This window comes from Rhinoderma darwinii, chromosome 13 (assembly GCF_050947455.1).
Source record: "Rhinoderma darwinii isolate aRhiDar2 chromosome 13, aRhiDar2.hap1, whole genome shotgun sequence".
Classification (NCBI taxonomy): domain Eukaryota; kingdom Metazoa; phylum Chordata; class Amphibia; order Anura; family Rhinodermatidae; genus Rhinoderma; species Rhinoderma darwinii.
In genome coordinates, this window is record NC_134699.1 from 37,261,732 (window position 1) to 37,279,492 (window position 17,761).

At 41.4% G+C, this 17,761-nt stretch overlaps 1 protein-coding gene across 2 annotated transcripts in view; it reads right to left on the reverse strand.

Moving 5' to 3' along the window:
• Nucleotides 1–6,837: 6,837 nt before the first annotated feature.
• Nucleotides 6,838–17,761, reverse strand: part of PLCG1 (phospholipase C gamma 1) — a 53,926-nt gene continuing 43,002 nt past the window's right edge. The window contains exons 22-32 of one of the 2 annotated variants that reach the window (XM_075846364.1): nucleotides 17,468–17,564; nucleotides 17,136–17,205; nucleotides 16,868–17,025; nucleotides 16,292–16,388; nucleotides 15,673–15,897; nucleotides 14,895–15,043; nucleotides 13,195–13,309; nucleotides 9,645–9,806; nucleotides 9,471–9,559; nucleotides 8,727–8,890; nucleotides 6,838–7,660 (exon numbers count right to left, since the gene is read on the reverse strand). In XM_075846364.1, the coding sequence (XP_075702479.1) occupies nucleotides 7,618–7,660; nucleotides 8,727–8,890; nucleotides 9,471–9,559; nucleotides 9,645–9,806; nucleotides 13,195–13,309; nucleotides 14,895–15,043; nucleotides 15,673–15,897; nucleotides 16,292–16,388; nucleotides 16,868–17,025; nucleotides 17,136–17,205; nucleotides 17,468–17,564 (1,369 nt within the window). In that variant the 3' untranslated portion in view covers nucleotides 6,838–7,617. The remainder of the gene's footprint in view (nucleotides 7,661–8,726; nucleotides 8,891–9,470; nucleotides 9,560–9,644; nucleotides 9,807–13,194; nucleotides 13,310–14,894; nucleotides 15,044–15,672; nucleotides 15,898–16,291; nucleotides 16,389–16,867; nucleotides 17,026–17,135; nucleotides 17,206–17,467; nucleotides 17,565–17,761) is intronic. The other variant, XM_075846365.1, reaches the window with a different exon arrangement.

Genomic DNA, 17,761 nt, shown 5'->3' on the forward strand with positions numbered 1-17,761 from the left:
CCAAGAGTAATAACAGAGGAATGGTACAATTCTGAGTTCTAAGAAACTCCAGAATTGTTATTTTATGGGTAGTGCAAATGCAAGTGCTGCAGATGTATAGAGAACGTGGCAGTTGTCCTGACATGTCTATTTCAGCAATTGGTCCAGATAGGACATGTGGAAGATTTGAAAATCTGCGGGACGTGAATGGAGTTTTGGTACAAAAACAGGCAATATGTAAACATGGCCTTAAAGGGTAACTAAACTTTTAAAAAACGTTTGACATGTCATAGGGACATGTTAGTGCTTGGACCCCCACCGATCTTGGAAACTAAGCAGAAGCGCTTGGGCAAGCGCTGTGCCGCTTGGTTTCTGATGGTCATTCCTCGAAAAGCCAAGCGAGTGGTGTACAGGCTCATAGACTTTCATACACTTAGGAGCTTAGTTCTGGGACAGAAGAGCTGGTCAGCTTGTCGTGTGCAGTCAGTTGACCTTTTACGATTTGTGATTTTGAGTTGGAGACTTTACTGTTTTATATGATATTTTGGTTTACAGTAAATTTTAGTTCCAAATGTCTATCTGCCTTTTATTTCAAAATACCTTTAGTTATTGACTGATGGCACTGAAGTTTATTTATTGTGGCAAAAGTATTTAGTGATCGTGCAAACACCTCCACTTTTTCATCTATAAGGAATGTGTTAAAAATGTAAATCCCAACCTGGATATGCACGGTCCTTATACGAGATAGCGTGTATGAAAGTTATCCTACGTGTTCATGCAAATGGCATTGACACATGCATGGACTCTAGAACATGAGGCGTTATGTGCTCACTAGGGGGGAATAACCAATATAGATTTTGTTTTTCCCATGTATCTGTATTACATGAAGCTTGTCAGATTTCTACAGGGTAATAATACCTGCCATTCCCAATTTGTGACATTTCTTCCCAATAACAGGCAGAATAGACTGTTGGGGAGAACAGCAATTGCAGCTCTTTTAGGTACATTCACAGTTACTGAGAAAAACATTGAAAAAAGTCATTCATTCTTATAATGAAAAGTTATACAGTTTTGAAATACGCTTTGCAATACACTTTCAATACACAATTCAAAGTGTAACTCAATTCCTTAGCGGTTTCAAGATCTCTGCTTGCTGTAATTTAATAGGAATCTTCATGGTTTACTTCCAGGGGTTACAAATCTGTCCTAGTCACGTGGGATCGTTAGAAGACCGAGCCCCAATAACTATACTGTAACGAGCCGTGCACCTGTGTGATCATCACATGACCAGGACAGATCTTTATTCCCTGGAATCAAACCATGAAGGTTTCTTTTGAACGACGGCAAGATCTTGAAAACCACGAGGAATGGATACAGGAAGCATACAGGGAAAATAGATTTTATTCTTAATATAATGAAAATTATTCTAATTGCTGAAACTTGAACACTCCTTTGAGTGATGTATCGGTCAAGTATTTCTAAAAGGTTTGATTTTTTTTTGCATTTAATCTTAGGAAAATGGTAAATGTACACACAAGGTTTATAAATATGTGCTTTATTACTAACATAATGAAGTTTAATCCGGTTTTCGCCACATTTGAATGATAAATAATCTGCTGTACATTAGCCGTTTTTTTTACAAATACAAGGCAGTCAATGGTGAAGAATGGTGACTGTCAGAACGTGCCATACTCATGTAAACATGGATTTATTAGCAGATATCTGGTCCCTGCAAAATAATAGCCCTAAATCGCCAATACCTAATGTATCACATTTTAAGGGTTTCCATGTGAAGTGTGTGATAATATCGGGATACAACAGGTAGTTTACGGCTATGTTCACAAGCGACAGGTTTATTGCAGGAACAATCCTCTTCAGTTGCAAACATTTCTGTAACGAATCTACGGTGTATGAACATACCCCGATTTTATGGAGTAGTAATTGGACGCAGACATATGAGTTGGTCAATTACTCTTAGCGAAGCAATATTATATGTATTCGATGACTGGCTTGAAACCAGTAATTTATCATAAATGTCAGAGAGATGCGGGTCCCACCTCTAGAACGAGGCCCCCTAAACCCCATTCTACTGCACTGTGTTGTGGCTGAAGCGTGTGATTCCCGACCATGAGATACGGAAACAGTGTAGCTCGCTGAGCTACGCTGTTTCCGTAACTACCATTCAGTTCTATGAGACTTACGGAAACAACGTAGCTCGGCAAGTTCTCACTGTTTCCGTAATTCATGGTCGGGAATCACACGCTTCAGCCACAACACAGTGCAGTAGAAAGGGGTTTAGGGGGCCTCGTTCTAGAGGGAGGTGCGAGTCCCAGAGGTGGGACCCGCATCTATCTGACATTTAGGACATATCCCGTGGATATGTTATAAATGTCTCTGATGGAAATCCCCTTTAAGGTGCCTATACACTTTAGACAGCTGTTGGCCGACCTCTATTTCTAATAAAGGAAACCTGTCATGTTAAACAAGCAGTACTATCTGCAGCTTGTTATAGAGCAGGAGCGGAGGAGCTGAGCAGATTGAGTTCTAGGTGGAAAATTTAGTAAGACTGGCTTTTCATACACAAGTTTTAATAGAAATAAACATTGGAATAAAGTGCACCAGGTTTATTAAGAGGCAAAAGCCTCTCAATAAATGTTGCATCTTCCGGCCGGGCTGTGCGCCATACACGTCCCCCCACGTCCAGCACCCATAACCAAAACATACTTCTGCCCCTCTTCTTCATCGTTGTAGCGCCTCTCATACAAGGCCCTGACGTCGAGCAGCACTTCAGCGTCATCAGTGCTGCGCCGCAACGTCCAGATGTTGCCCGGCGTCATTACATTATATGGAGTGATGAGTGAGCTAGATGGGAGGACTACCAAGGCTAGTATTAATAATTATTATTTTTAATGTTCAATGGGGAGGGACAAGGTAGAGACCCAGCCGAGGCCTCTACCTTGCTACGCCCCATAGTGTGAAATCTACGCCAGCTAGGAGCCTACTAACGTGGTGATGGTGGCAGAAAACAACAAAAGTTGCAATTTGCATTTTAAATTTCAACTTATTGGCCCTTTTGAGACTTCTCTACTCCAGAAAACTGGCGTAGAAACGTTGCTAAATTTACCCCCATAGTTTATGGAAAAAGATTTAGTAATAAAGTAAAAAAAAAAGAAAGAGTGACAGGTTTCCTTTTAAAATTGGCCAAGCGTGCATTTTTATTGTAATGGGGGGTGGGGAATAAGCTGCTATCAGACTCCTCTGGCAGTGGCTTATCTGTGGAAACACCGGGTCCAACACGCCCAATCTCTACTAACCGAAAAACTGGCCATACAACCTATATGAAAGCGGAGCTGTGATTGGTTGCCAAGTGCACCAAGACCAGTTTTTCTGTAAGGCCCTGTTTGCACAGAGATTTGTGACGCTGATGTTGACCCGAAAACTGCGTCAGAATCCGCACCAAAAATCAGCTGAAATCGCCCCAAATTGATTTTAATGGGAAGCAGAGGCGGTTTTTTTCCCCAGGCGGATTTTAGCCACGAGAAAAAAAAAAGCGACATGTCCTTTATTGCTGCAGTTCCATCTCTGACCTCCCATTGACATCAATGGGAGGTAGAAAATCCCCACAGCGCTAGTTTGAGTGTTTTGCCTATGGTCCTTGCATTAGCCTCAATGGCACGGGTGAAAACCGCCGCAAAAGAACCGCAGGCAGGTCAAAATCTGCCTCCAACATTTTTGAAGGAAATCGGAGGCAGATTTTTTTTTCTACCTGCAAAAAAAACTCGAACAGGGCCTCATATTCAAGCATTAGACCCTAAGGCCTCCTTCACACACAAACGAAACTAAATAGAACGCCATGCGTATCAAGCGTTTATGGTGGGTTTTTTACATGCGGTTTTTATTTTGTACAGTTGTTTTTCCTGTCAAGTTCTACGGAGAAGAATGCCCCAAACAAACACCATACCTAGAACATGCTGCGTTTTGATAAAAACTCCACGGACCCCTAAAACCAAAATGCTGTTTTGTAGAAGTTTTTATACTTCACTAGACCTAAAACGAACATCTGGCTGCAGCATTTTCGAACAAACAAAAACGCTTCCGAAAACACGTCAAAACTGTGTGTAAAACTATCCTAATACAGCTGTCCGAGACATGTGTCTAGTCCGGTACGGATTAGAGTGAAAGCTCAAGCCCAGGATGTATCAAACCCCTCACACACCAAAATGTTACTTATCTGGGGTCTTTATGGTGAGAAGTATGGTGCAAGCCGAAGTATGGTGCAAGCCAAAGCATGGCTACTGCGTGCTGCCACGGTCTGCCCGGACTTCAGTATAAAGAACCCCCTCTGCTAGAGGATGTAATATCTAGAAGAGGGAGTAGTACAAGAGAACTTCCTATACTGCAGAGAAAGCGGACTGACCATGTGCCCAATGTCCCCAAAGGTAAATATAATATTTAGTATTGTAGAAGATGATCCTGTTTTCACAGCAGCCAATTTGGATGTTTGTTTCAGGGTTGGCAGTGGCAGAGCAGGAACTCCACCTGATCTCCATTCACTTGCAGTCCCTTCATTCAGTTCCAGTGGTCAGTCCCCACCAATCTGTTATTGCATATCGTAGATAACTTATATATTAGTGGGAAAACTGCCTTCAAAAAGGGATTTTCTGACAATACGTTTACCCACTAAAGCGGTCACCTATTGAAATATAATTAACTTTACAGTATACTTCACTTTAAATTCTACTTAATTCCCCCACTGTGTTATGAATGTGACGTATTGAGATTTCATCCTAATACATCCCATCAATGGGCACATGAGTTTGGTTTCAACACTATAGACGCCACATCATCCCATCGCAATCATAACACCAAGCACCTGAGGATGTAGAGGCTTTAAAAAAAAACTGCAAAAACCTTACAAATAAACTTTCAGAATTTTTGGCGAGGGGGGGGGATTATCCGATTGTTGGAAAACTGCTATAAAGAGAAGGGGAAAAAAAAAAAATCAGACCTACAGCCCACTCTTTTGCAGTAAAAGTATTTAATACGGACACAAAAAGATCCGTGAACAGCAGCTTGTTGACATTTTTCAGTTTGCAAACTTAAAAATAGGTATGAAGACTAGAAGAAAAAAAAAAAAACCTCTGTAGACATCTCAATAGCGTTATAGTAATTCTAATGATCTTCTAGAATTAGATCCTATGAGCTAGGTTATAGAGATACCAAAAAAGGTGAGCCGATGCGGTGGTCCAACCAAAACATGTAAGCAACCTGCTACGTGCGTCAGAATACATACTCTTCTAAATAGGCTCGAAGCCTAAATGGGTTGCACGATATTAGAAGAAAAAAAATAAAATATATATATATTTTTGTCTGTGGGCTTGTGACCGTTAATACAGTTTAACCGAGATATAATTTTTTTACCTCAAGTTTCATACAACCGATGAAAAAACGACTTCAACATTTTTTAAAGTGTGCTTGTTGGAGACAATACACACCAGATTCAGATTTCCCAATGCAAATGCTATTGATAATACTGCGATGTCACAATGGTCAGTGACAAACAGTTTTCATCTCAGAGAGCGCTGAAACTTTCCTGTGTGAACCAGCCAAAGAGTAAAAATTCTCGAATGATAATAGAACACGGGGGGAACTGAAATAAGGCACATGTTCTTTGCGATTGGAATAATGTCTATTTACCCCTTACAGTTTTGCACACTTGTCTAATGGGCCTTGTGGAACAAAAGGACAAAAATATGTGTGGTTGTCAACTCCTAAAGGCACTAAAGCAGGAATGCAGCCGCATTATAGCATCAAGATTACAACCACCATGCCCGGACCTCTCATGGTATTAGTGGACTAAACTTAGATCATCACAGAACCTCATAATGACCCAAGTTTAATTCGGTAGAACCATAGGAGGTCAAGGCAGTGTGGCCATAATACGGACGTTAAACTGCATCCGCATTACAGCAGTCTGAAATTCGCCTTCGAGTGAACATGTCCCTTAGTTTAGTTGAACCAATATTCATAAGAATGGCAATTAGACAACCAAAAATACAATTTGTGAATACAAGTCATCTAACATTCCTGGCAAAATGATTAGCTGGATATTGGCTTATATGAATACGGCCACATTAAATCTACTATTCCAGAATAAATCCACCTTAAAACTTTTTAGGAATAATTAAAGAAGCACTCCAGTTTTTTCTTTTATTGCCCCCTCCATTTGTAAATTGGTGTTTCAGTGGGGTGCGGTGTGCAGAAATACTTACAGATCCCTGCATCGTCGTTTTAGGGTCCGGCGCTGCCCATGTGACCTTCACTCTGACCGGTCTGTGCTCACTGTGCTTTTCAGAAAATCGGAACTCAGAACGAGGCTCCCATAGGAATGCATTGTGCCGAAGTTCCAGTTTTCTGAAAAGCACAGGCAAGTCAGAGTGAAGATCACGTGGGCAGCGCCGGACCCGAGAACGACATGATACAGGGATCGGTAAGTATTTCTGCACACAGCAACCCACTGAAACACCAATGTACAAATAGAGGGGGCAATAATAGAAAAAAGTGGAGTGCTTCTGTAACCATTCGGCCGATTTTGGAGCTAGGAGACAATGAATATTAACAGCCAAGGATTTATTCTGCTAAACAGCTGACCACTTTTCAGGGCTTAAAGGGGTTGTCGGAGATTAGAAAAAAAAAAGGTCTGTTCCCTCCTACTAGTGCGACCCGTCCAGGAGCGATTTATGATATTGCAGCTTAGCTCCAGTCACAACCTATGGACAAGGGTGGTGCTACTTCAGGGAAAAAACAAAACTATCTCAGATATTATCCATTTAACTACTTCATCAGTTTTTAAAAAAAAAAAATCCCCTGAAAATCAATAAAAACAGAACGGTAGCATTCTTCTAATGAAATCATTCAAGCTGCCATGTTGGATTGTCCAGATCTGCTGAAACGGCTGGTTTAGTGATGATCGGTCCACAACTATAAAACATTGTGTTGGAACCCAAAAGTCCTGTAAAACTTGTATAATTGCACCAGACTTTGCTTTCACGGTTCCAAAGGAACTATTGCAGTAAGAGGTCAAAGGCCGTGCGCATGAAAAATAAAGAACAAAAATATAATTTTTAGCATTGGAGTACTGCTGGAGTCCTGGAATGTGGTGCAGTACTGAAAGAATGGGCAATACCTGGAATATTAATACAAACTATTCTTTAGCGTCTTCTTTCACAGTTTGACAGAAGATGATGACCAAAAGATTAAGCAGGGGCGGTATGCTACTCTGGAAACGGCTTATTGGAAACAGTCTTTGAGAGCAGCCATACTAATATACAAGGCATTATATATATATATATATATATATATATATATATATATATATATATATATAGAGCGATAAAGAGTTCCTACAGTTTGTGCTGCAGGTAAATGGTTCCTTTGGCGGAAACATTTGAGATACTATGCAAAATGACCCTTACAGGGGTCATGTTAAGTTGTGACGCGAATGTGCAAAGATTAAGCTGCCTGGCAGCAGAGTTCCACATCGAGGCACGGTTTTCCAAAAGGACAGGACTGAATCTGGATTCTTCTTGCAGAAAGCCATGTCAGCCTCAGTCTACGAACATACTTGTCTTTTTGAATTTAAAGTCTGTTATCCCCACTGAGACGTGTTTTTCTTGGGACCCTATAAAGACAAGTACAAATCTTAAATCACTATCACTAAAATAATACTTAGTTATAGCTTGGTACAGTTAATATGAAGAATCACAACGTTTATGAAAATCCATAATCTTTATTAAGATCCCTAGTAGAGGATACAATGGAAGTTTCCAATCCAGTGATCTGCGGATAATTTGGTAACAAGGGTTTAATTTAGCTACAGTGCCGCCAGAGGGGAAATTAGGCATTACTTGGTGCCCATATGTAATGCATTAATGTGTTGGGTCCTCCAGAAACAGTAGCCATTTGTAGCCTTCTCCACTTCACCTAATTGATAAAAGTCCCAAAATTAAGGACTCTCCCTCAACTACAGGGGTTATCACATAAAGGCGACCCATCAATGCAAAACAAAAAGGCAATTTTCTGATCGCCATGGGTTTGGCTACAGAAACTACAATCATCCAGACTATTTAAAAGAATGGCTGCCCATTGGGAATGTGGAAAGAGGTGGTCTTGGTGAGACAACCCCTTTAACTCACCCTAATAGGGTATTTTAGAATAAGCTCTCTAAATGGGGACAAATCCCTTTAGGGTAGGAACACACAGGGCAGATATCCTGCGCAAAAGTACACAGCATATCCGTCCTGGAAACCGCAGACCAAAAAAACGCACCAAATTTTGGTTCAGTTTTTTGGGTGGAATGTCCACTGCAGAAATACTGCAGGAACATAAAAAAAAAAAAAAAAGCCACATGGAATGAAACGTCATCCCAGGAAGCCAGGCTGCACTCAGAACAGAGGATCTTGCAAGTGTAAACTTTGTTATTAATTTTATATCAAAATAAGCTATTATTTTCCTCATCTGCGATGGAATCGCGCTTCCTTTGCAAAAGTCGCAACACATGGCTCTTGGTTGCAGGTTTTACCTTCCCATTGAATTCAATGGGGAAAACACGCAACAGAAGAGCAGTGGTTAAATAAAAAAAAGACGCACCGCAGGTCAATTTATGAACGTTTCTCGCCAGATTTTTCCCACTTTGTGGATGAGATTTGTTCAAATATCACACTAAATAGGCGGAGCTCTGATTTTACCTCCTATCTCTGTCATAACCATCTGTAAATTCTTGAGGGATTCGGAAATCATCCAGCTGTTGTGCAGCATATCGAGAGTCCGCAAAGCCATCACGTAGTCTTCCAGTGGAATCATTGATACGTTCCCGGGGTGCAGAAGCCCCATTTAGTTCACCATTCTCATGCTACAATATAGTTGGAAAATAGAGTTACTACTACAGCAAATGTGCTTGCCATGATTAAAGCCACCTGGAAGACTAGAGAGAGCGCATGGAAGGCCTGTTGGAAAACATCTTTCTTCAAGAACTAATAGAACTGTTATGTCTAAGATCATCCCAGTCTGTGCTGGTGATTGGGGCTTTTTGAGGCCATTATTCCTGACCAGTACCTGGACATTGGTCCAGATCTTCTGGAAAAACAAGGTTTTCAACAGCAAAAATAAGTTTAACCCACCTGGAAAGGTGACGTCTCAGACCCTTATGGATGCTGGATATGTGAAGAACTTGGTCAAATTTAGGAGAATATTAATACTATTCCAAATGTTTGGATGGAATGGATTGCAGCCAATCTGAAGTTACTATTGGACCTGGAGATCTATGAGATGCCAAACCTCAGTATGGGACATGTGATTGCAAATTCTAGATCTCCATTTGACCTTTAAATTCTCCATTTTGAATTCTAAAATGACGGCAGGACGGATGAATGGTTTAAGTCAATAGCTGGACACTTCTTAAAAAATGAAGCAGCCCTTGAACAACTTCTTACCTTGCTGGGGTAGATGTCTAAACGGATGAGGAGTGAAGCCAGCTCCAAGTCTTCAGTGTAATTATTTTTCAGGGGGACTGCTCTGAAACCTGTATAAATATATGTATAAATGTTATCTTTCCCAGAAACGTAACCATATAAACGTCCTTGTGGAGTACTCATTTTGTTCTGCACCTGTCTTGAGGCCACGCACCACCAAAGACGCTTGTGCCAGAAAATTCTGATCACTGAACATGTCTTCTTCATAGACCACAAATCGTAGGAAGGCAAACTCTGGATTTAAAGTAAGAAACTGAAAAGCCTTTTGAGGCCAGACCGGGTTCAGACCATTATCAACTGTGGAGTAAACAAAAAATAAATATAGTAGTAAAAGTCACAACAGAAAAAAAACAAAAAAGTCTCAAAAGACATTCTTGACTTTATGTAAGGCGACAAATTTTTGCCTTTAGGACGCTAGCATTTTTTTGTATGTTCTCCCTGTCTTTGCGTGGGTTTCCGCCGGGTGCTACAAAAAAACATACAGATGGGGAATTCAGATTGTAAGCCCCACTGGGGATAGTGAGTGATGACAACTGTACAGAACTGCGGAATATGTTCACGCTGTACAAGCAACAGAAATAAATATGTCCATTTGTATAGGTGATCGATGTCAGAGCTGTGGGGGTCTGACCGCTGGGACCTCCACTGATCACTAGACTGCACCGGCTTGGATAGTCACCTGCTGCGGCTTTTTGTTATGGTGATTTATGGATATTGGGAGCAAGATGTTCCTGGTGAGTGGTGTTGTATTCTGCAGATCTCAAAATACACCTTCCTTAGGCCTCATGCACACGACCGTAAAAACTCCCGTTATTACGGGTCGTAATTACGACCCGTAATAACGGGCTCATAGACTTCTATTGGCGACGGGTGCCTTCCCGTTTTCTCACGGGAAGGTGCCCGTGCCGTTGAAAAAGATAGAACATGTCCTATTTCAGGCCGTAATAACGGCACGGACAGTCCATGGAGCTCTCGTAATGACGGGTGGCTACATGTGTGCACCCGTCATTACGGCAGCGTTGCTAAGCGACGTCAGTAAATAGTCACTGTCCAGGGAGCTGAAAGAGTTAACTGATCGGCAGTAACTCTTTCAGCACCCTGGACAGTGACTACCGATCAGTATAAACCTGTAAAAAATAAAAATAAAAGACTTTCATACTTACCGACAACTTCCTGCTTCCTCCAGTCCGGTCTCCCGCCCGTTGCCTTGGGGACGCGTCCCTCTCGACATCTGGCCCGACGTCCTGGATGACGTTTCAGGCCATGTGACCGCTGCAGCCAATCACAGGTCAATCACAGGCTGCAGCGGTCACATGGACTGCCGCGTCATCCAGGGAGGTCGGGCTGGATGTGAAGAGAGGGACGCGTCACCAAGACAACGGCTGGGTAAGTATGAATTTCTTTAACTTTTATTACAGAAAAGGCTGTCCCTTCTCTCTATCCTGCACTGATAGAGAGAAGGGGCTGCCGATTAGTGCAGTGCTATTTTGCCGCCAAAACCGTGCCCGTAAATACGGGTGGAATACGTGTGACACCGGACCCGTATTTACGCCAGTATTTACGGGTGGGAAAAAATACGGTCGTGTGCATGAGGCCTTAGTTGTGGTACTGTCTTTCCATTTGCACAACCAATTTTTCCTGCTGTTGTCTCTTCTTATTCCAGGCTTGTTAATTGTTTATTTTACAGTTTACACAACTAAAACGATACCGGTTATTTTTTTCTATCAATCCATACTTGCTTTAGGTAGCGCTTTGAAACAATGCCCTAAAGGCATTTGCTGTAATACTGTAGCCTATGGGCATCTCACTAGGACCCAGGGATCTCTATAGAAGCCCATTTGATCAAGTCATCAAGATTTCCATACTAAAAAAAGGCCACCATCCCCTTTACGGACCCGGTCAGTACGGTCTGTGTTGAAAATTGTAATCTGATCTCCATCAATTCAGAGGGAGCTCAGGCTGTATCTTACATAGTGGACGCAGGCTTAAACCCACAGCCCCCAAATATGGTGGACGTACAAGATACAGAAACACTATTCACAATATTATTACTAGTCAGGGACAGGAAAACTGTATTGAAAAGGAGACATTACTTATGCATTTAAACGTAAATGTCCATACTAAAAGGGGTTTTCTATAATCGATATGGAGTGAATGGAGCGGTGTACCGCTCCATTCGCACAGGGGCAGCTTTGGAACAGTGTGGGTCTCATCGGTAGGACCCCTAAAGATCAGGTATTTATCTCCTATCTGGTGTATAGGTGATAAATATTTATTAAAGCACCTTTGCAACTCCAAATTAAAAAGGTGGTCTATGTTTGGGCTAGTCTTGAAATTGACATAACAATTACACCTGTGATTTACATTGCAAAAAGGCCAGAGTGAGGACGACAATATAGAAGAGGGAATACATTATTGGGGAAATGTAACAATTTTTCTACACCAGTTGTCTAAAAATGGAGCAGGGCTCAGCGGAACAAAAGCGAGGCCATCCGCATCTACTGTAATTTATGGCGGAATCTGACTGGCATAAATTTTACTCAGTGGCGCACCCACAGCCGAAAATGCGACAAGTTAAGAGGCGTGCACCGCTTAATAAATTTGTTGCATCTTACTCTAACTTGTTTCATATTAAGATTGGCATATTAAATGCCAGTCTCTGTCTGTGGCATGTCTTAACATGTCCAATGTTAAACTTTAACCAGACTGGACACCAATTCTGTTTTTTTTTTTTTTTTGCTATGCCTCAAAGCGGTATTTCAGCCACAACCACTTATCACCTATCCACTGGATAGGAGATATTAGATCAGTGGGGGATCGACTGCTCGGACACCCAGGATCACTAGAAGGACCGTGGTGAGGAGTCAGAATGGAGCGGTGGGTCAAGTATGCGCATTGTTGGACCCCCAGAGAGCTAACATTTATCACCTATCTAGTGGATAGCTGATGAATAGTTGAGGTGGGAATACCCCTTTAATGTGCATCTCTGCCAAAATAATAAAAAAAAAAAAAACAACAGTACATTACTTGTTTGTACAGCAGTGTGTGCTCAAAAGCTGTTCCCTCGGTAAGCAGGGGCAAGAGACGGCAGCCATAATCATCCACTTAGAAGGTTATGGAGAACGCTCATTAGGCACCATCAACAACCATCAAGTAAACACCAAGTCTTTCCTGTTCTCACTTCCTTCCTCCGCTATCCTGTCCATGTTTATCACTCCTGAGTGTATAACTCTAATGCCCTGTTCACACAGAGTTTGTTTGGTGCAGATGTTAATGCAGAAACAGCGTAAAAACACGCTCCAAATGCCTCAAAACCCGCCTAAAAAAACAAAAACGCACGTGGTACAACATTTTTCCAGGCAGAATTTTCTGCCTGCAAAGAACTCCGTGTGAACTGACCCTTATAGTTACAATACTGTGCCTTCCGTGTATACACGTGGGGAAGTCATCCCTATACCAAAAAGGGTCTACATTCATTTAAATGGAGGGTACAGGCAGGGCAAAAGGCACTATGCTGTGGTATTATTATATTACAGTAAGACATGCAATTTTATTACTTATTCTAAGATTACTCCTACATTCAAACATGTTAAACCAACACAATGTAAAACATGACAATTTTACCCCAAAAGAACGATAGTCCTTCCACTAGGAGCATGTGTCACAAAAGCCCAACATATCTTACCTACAATCTCGGTTTTCACTTTGGCATTGTCATATTCTGCTCCACAAATTTCCACTTCAACAAACGGACACACAATACCTCTGCCATTTTTGGGCAAATGCCTGGCACCAAGGATCTGTGAACAGAAAAAACAGCCCCAAAAAACTATTAACCTCTTAAGAATCAAGCCCATTTTGGCGTTAAGAAGCAATCACTTATTTTTCCGTTGATATAGCTGTTTGAAGGCTTGTTTTTTGAGTTGTATTTTTCAATGGCACCATTTTGGGGTATACAGTTAGGTGCACAATTATTTGGACAGTGACACAATCTTCATGATTTGGGCTCTGCTGCCACCACATTGGATTTGAAATGAAACTACTGAGATGTAATTGAAGTGTAGACTTTCAGGTTTATTTCATGGGGCTGACCAGAAATATCCTGTGAAACGTTTAGGCATTGCAACCATTTTTCTACACAACCTCCTCATTTCAGGGGCTCAAAAGTAATTGGACAAATTAACATTACCATAAATAAAATGTTGTTTTTTTTAACATTTTGTAGAGAATCCTTTGCAGGCAATGACGGCCTGAAGTCTGGAACCCATGGACATCACTAAACGCCGGGTTTCCTCCTTTGTGATGCTTTGCCCGGCCTTTACTGCGGCGTCTTCAGTTGTTGCTTGTTTGTGGGTCTTTCTGCCCTAAGTTTTTGTCTTAGGAAAGTGAAATGCAGCTCGATCGGTAATCTGTAATTCCTAAACCCTTCCTCAAATTAGGATGTGAATACCCTCAAATTAAAGCTGAGAGTCTGCACTTTAAGCCTATGTTGATTATATAACTGATTATTCAATATGTTTTGGTAAACAGCTAACATGCCAAAACTTGTCACTGTACAAATAATTCTGAACATAACTTATATTTTCTTTATTTACGCCGATCACTGTACAGCACAAATCACGTGTAAACGTTATTCTATGATGTGGTACGATTCTAGCGATACCAAATATTTAGAGTTATTTTTTGTGTCATTACTTTTTCACAAAAAACTTTTTTACACTGCCACATTCTAAGAGCATTAACTTTTTTCTTTTTCCGTTGATGTAGCTGTATGAGGGCTTGTTTTACTGTGGGTAGAGTCATCATCTTTAATGCCACCAATTTGGGTACATATCACTTGTTAATTACTTTTTGTTAACAATTTTTTTGGGGGTGGGGGGAATAGGAAAATAAAAAAAAGGACTACCTTTTTTTTTTTTGCATATTTTTTTAATTATCTTTTTTAGCCCCACTAAGGGACTTTACAATGCAATCGTTTAATCGCTACTATACTGCTTTGGTATACTCAGTATAAACAAACAGGCAATCTGTTATGCCGTGGCATCTAATGGGTCAAACGAACGGGATGGGAATTACCTACAGTCCAGGCTGCTGCAGTGAGATGTTGGCTGTACATTACAGCCAGGACCCGCTGCTGATGGCTCAGACATGGCTCCTGTGCCCATGCCATCCACTTTGATGTAGTTTTACGTCCTATTGCAGTAAGAACACCGCAATTAGGACAAAATAGAATGTCCAAATGCTGGAAGGGGTTAAAGCCATCTACAATCCACCTGATCTTGTTATGGTCCTTTGCCAACTTTTATATATATATATATGCAGCCAATTGTTTATTCATCTGGGACATTTGTTCAGCCGAGTCTAGACTGGTCCCCAGAGACTTACCTCAATACAGATAATGATCGACTCCACCATATGAAGGGAACATTTGTCAAACGGATCAAATATATCTTCTCTCATACTATTTGGCTGCAGAACATAACCACAGCGGCCGCCTGACTGGAACAGAGCTTGATTCATCTGCATGGGCTTGTCTGAAGAAAATAAAAAAAAGTGTCACAAGAAGATATAGAACTTCGTAAAATAAAGACCAAGACTTGGGCTATATTATCACGACCGAGTGTCAAATCGGCCGCGAAAAACTGCCATTTTTCATGGCCGATTTGCACCCAGGCGGGACCCGTTTTCACGGATGCCTCAGACTTGAGTCTGAGGGATCCGGGAAAACAGGCAAAAGTAAGACGTCGCATTTTTTCCTGGGCCGTTCACACGGTCTGTTAAAACAACAACTGTGGGAATAGCCCACAGACATGCGTTAATTTTAATACAGCCGTGTGATGGCCGTTAAAAAAACCTCCGACTTTCTCAGTCTTCTGAATAAGCCCTTAGGCCTCATGCACACAGCAGAGAGGCTGTACAGCGGCACACAGAGTCCCCTGCGGCAGAGACTGTGTGTTCTGCTCCGTGTGACAATTTAAAGGAGAGTATACCCCCATAATACGGCGTCCGATGGAGTAAACCATGAAACCCTCCCTATGAAATCTAAGACATATAGAGATAAAGTAGGGCCCTATGGATGCCCTATTAGGGCTCCATACTATTCGAAAGTCGTGCGGTGCCGTAACATGTGCTTGAGGCTGAAACAGGAGGTAGAAAAGGTTACCTGGTGTCTGGAAGTTGAGAGCCACCAACTGACTACCACAAATCCACATGTTCAATGGGTCATAGTTAGAAGAATCCAGACGTTGGCCTTTGGGGTAAATGCGAGATAGCTGACGCCGATTGTATTGCAGGAACTTCTTGCCTTTTTGCTTGTTGACGTACTTCTCAGCTTTAGTTTCAGGGAAAGAGGACATGTCTCGATAGCATGTCCTCTCTGTGCCAATCTCTGAAACAGAGCAGAAGGTATCAATGATGGCAATTACAATCTCCTCCCTTCCATATTATTAAACAATAATTTATAAATATATATATATATACACACACACACACACACACACACACACACACACACACATATTTAAAAAAACAGGCAGCACTCCAGACATCAAGTGAAAAAGATCTAATTTATTAGCCCATATACAACGTTTCGGCTCCCCACTGAAGCCTGCCTCAAGCGCTGCCTATTTTTGTAAATTGCTGTATTAACAAGGAACGACGGTCAAGTTCATGGGGCGTGCACCCTCTATTGTAGGTGCTGCATATATATATATATATATATATATATATATATATTCAACAATATGAATGTGGCATGTTAACCAATAACCTCGTTCACTTACTCTCTTCATCAAAGGGCACAGGCCTGCAATAAATGACAAGTTCGGACAACTCTAAGGCAATTTTCTTCCTTCGCTCCATGATTTTGCCCTCTGTGAGCTGAGGAGTGGGAAAAAAATAGAAAAAAAGAAGCTAAAAGGAGTTGTCTGGTTTAGAAAACTTATTCAGGGGAAGTTCATAGAGGGGATCCCCCATTCAGGACCCTCATCTATTAGCCAGAGCAGAGTCTCGCTACAAAAACCACTCTCTCTCACTCTGGAGGATCCAGCAATATCTGTGCGTTGCATGGACGCCACATTGAATTCAATGGCCACCATGTAATGTTTCATTTCTCCTGTGGTGGCGCTGCAGAGACCTTAAATACTTACTGCAAGGTTCACGCAAAGATTACAATGGATTGCTATAGGTCACAGCAAAAAAACAAAAACCACCTTGTGATCAGTTTGGGGGGCCCCTTCTATCTAAGACAACCCCTTTAAGTAAATTTTTTATTTTTATAATCTAGTGATAAAATACCATCCATTTATTTAATAACAATAATACAAACAAAACAAGTCCGATGTAGAGAATCCTCATACCCGAGCATCTGCTGTCTGAGCTGCCTCACGGATCTTTCTCACCCAGTCTTGCATGTCTTCTGCAGAGTCAGCTGCTACATCAAGTGGACATCTGGTCACAGATGGGACATTAATAGAGAAAACATATGGGCGATTGTTTAGGCCCTCATGCCGGATCGCTGAAACAAAAGACATAAATAAATAACCAATGCAGCTGCAAACAACCTATATATAAAATTACGTACATATCATCTATCTCCAACATCAGCACCAACGGAAAACCACTTACCAATCTGACAAGATGGCACGTCTAATATTCCTCCAAGGAGGTCTCCAAGAGGGCTGTTCTCATCAAGATGCTGGGGAAAAAACAGAATTAGAAAATAAAAATATAAAAAATGTCGTCAGGTCATAAAATGTCAGACATAATTACGTAGCCTGGTACCGTTGCATAACTCAACACAAGACATTTTTTTTTTTAGTATCCAATTTAAATATCAAAAATTTAAAAAAACATGGATGGCAATACCTTTAACTGACCTAAGATGCCAAAATTCTTGCCATACCACCTCATGTGGATTCTGTACAATAACACACCCTTTATGTAGTAGTATTACTTACCGGTCGCTCTGGTTCAGGCTCAGGGGGGCTGAAGATCTCCTCCACGTAGTTGGAAGGGAACCACATCTGCTTTTTACCCCCATAATCTCCTCTCCACCTACAGAAAATGTAGACACTAATAATTAATAGCAGCATGTAACTGTGGTAATAGTAATAGTTTCCACTTCAAAATATTTTAACAGTTAAAAAGCCGCCGTGACAGCCCCTTCTAAAAATGGAGCCGGCCCAGTGATCAGCCAATTGCCAAGGGCTCTGATCCCCGGCGTTCAGCTGTTATCGATGGGTCATTTTTAA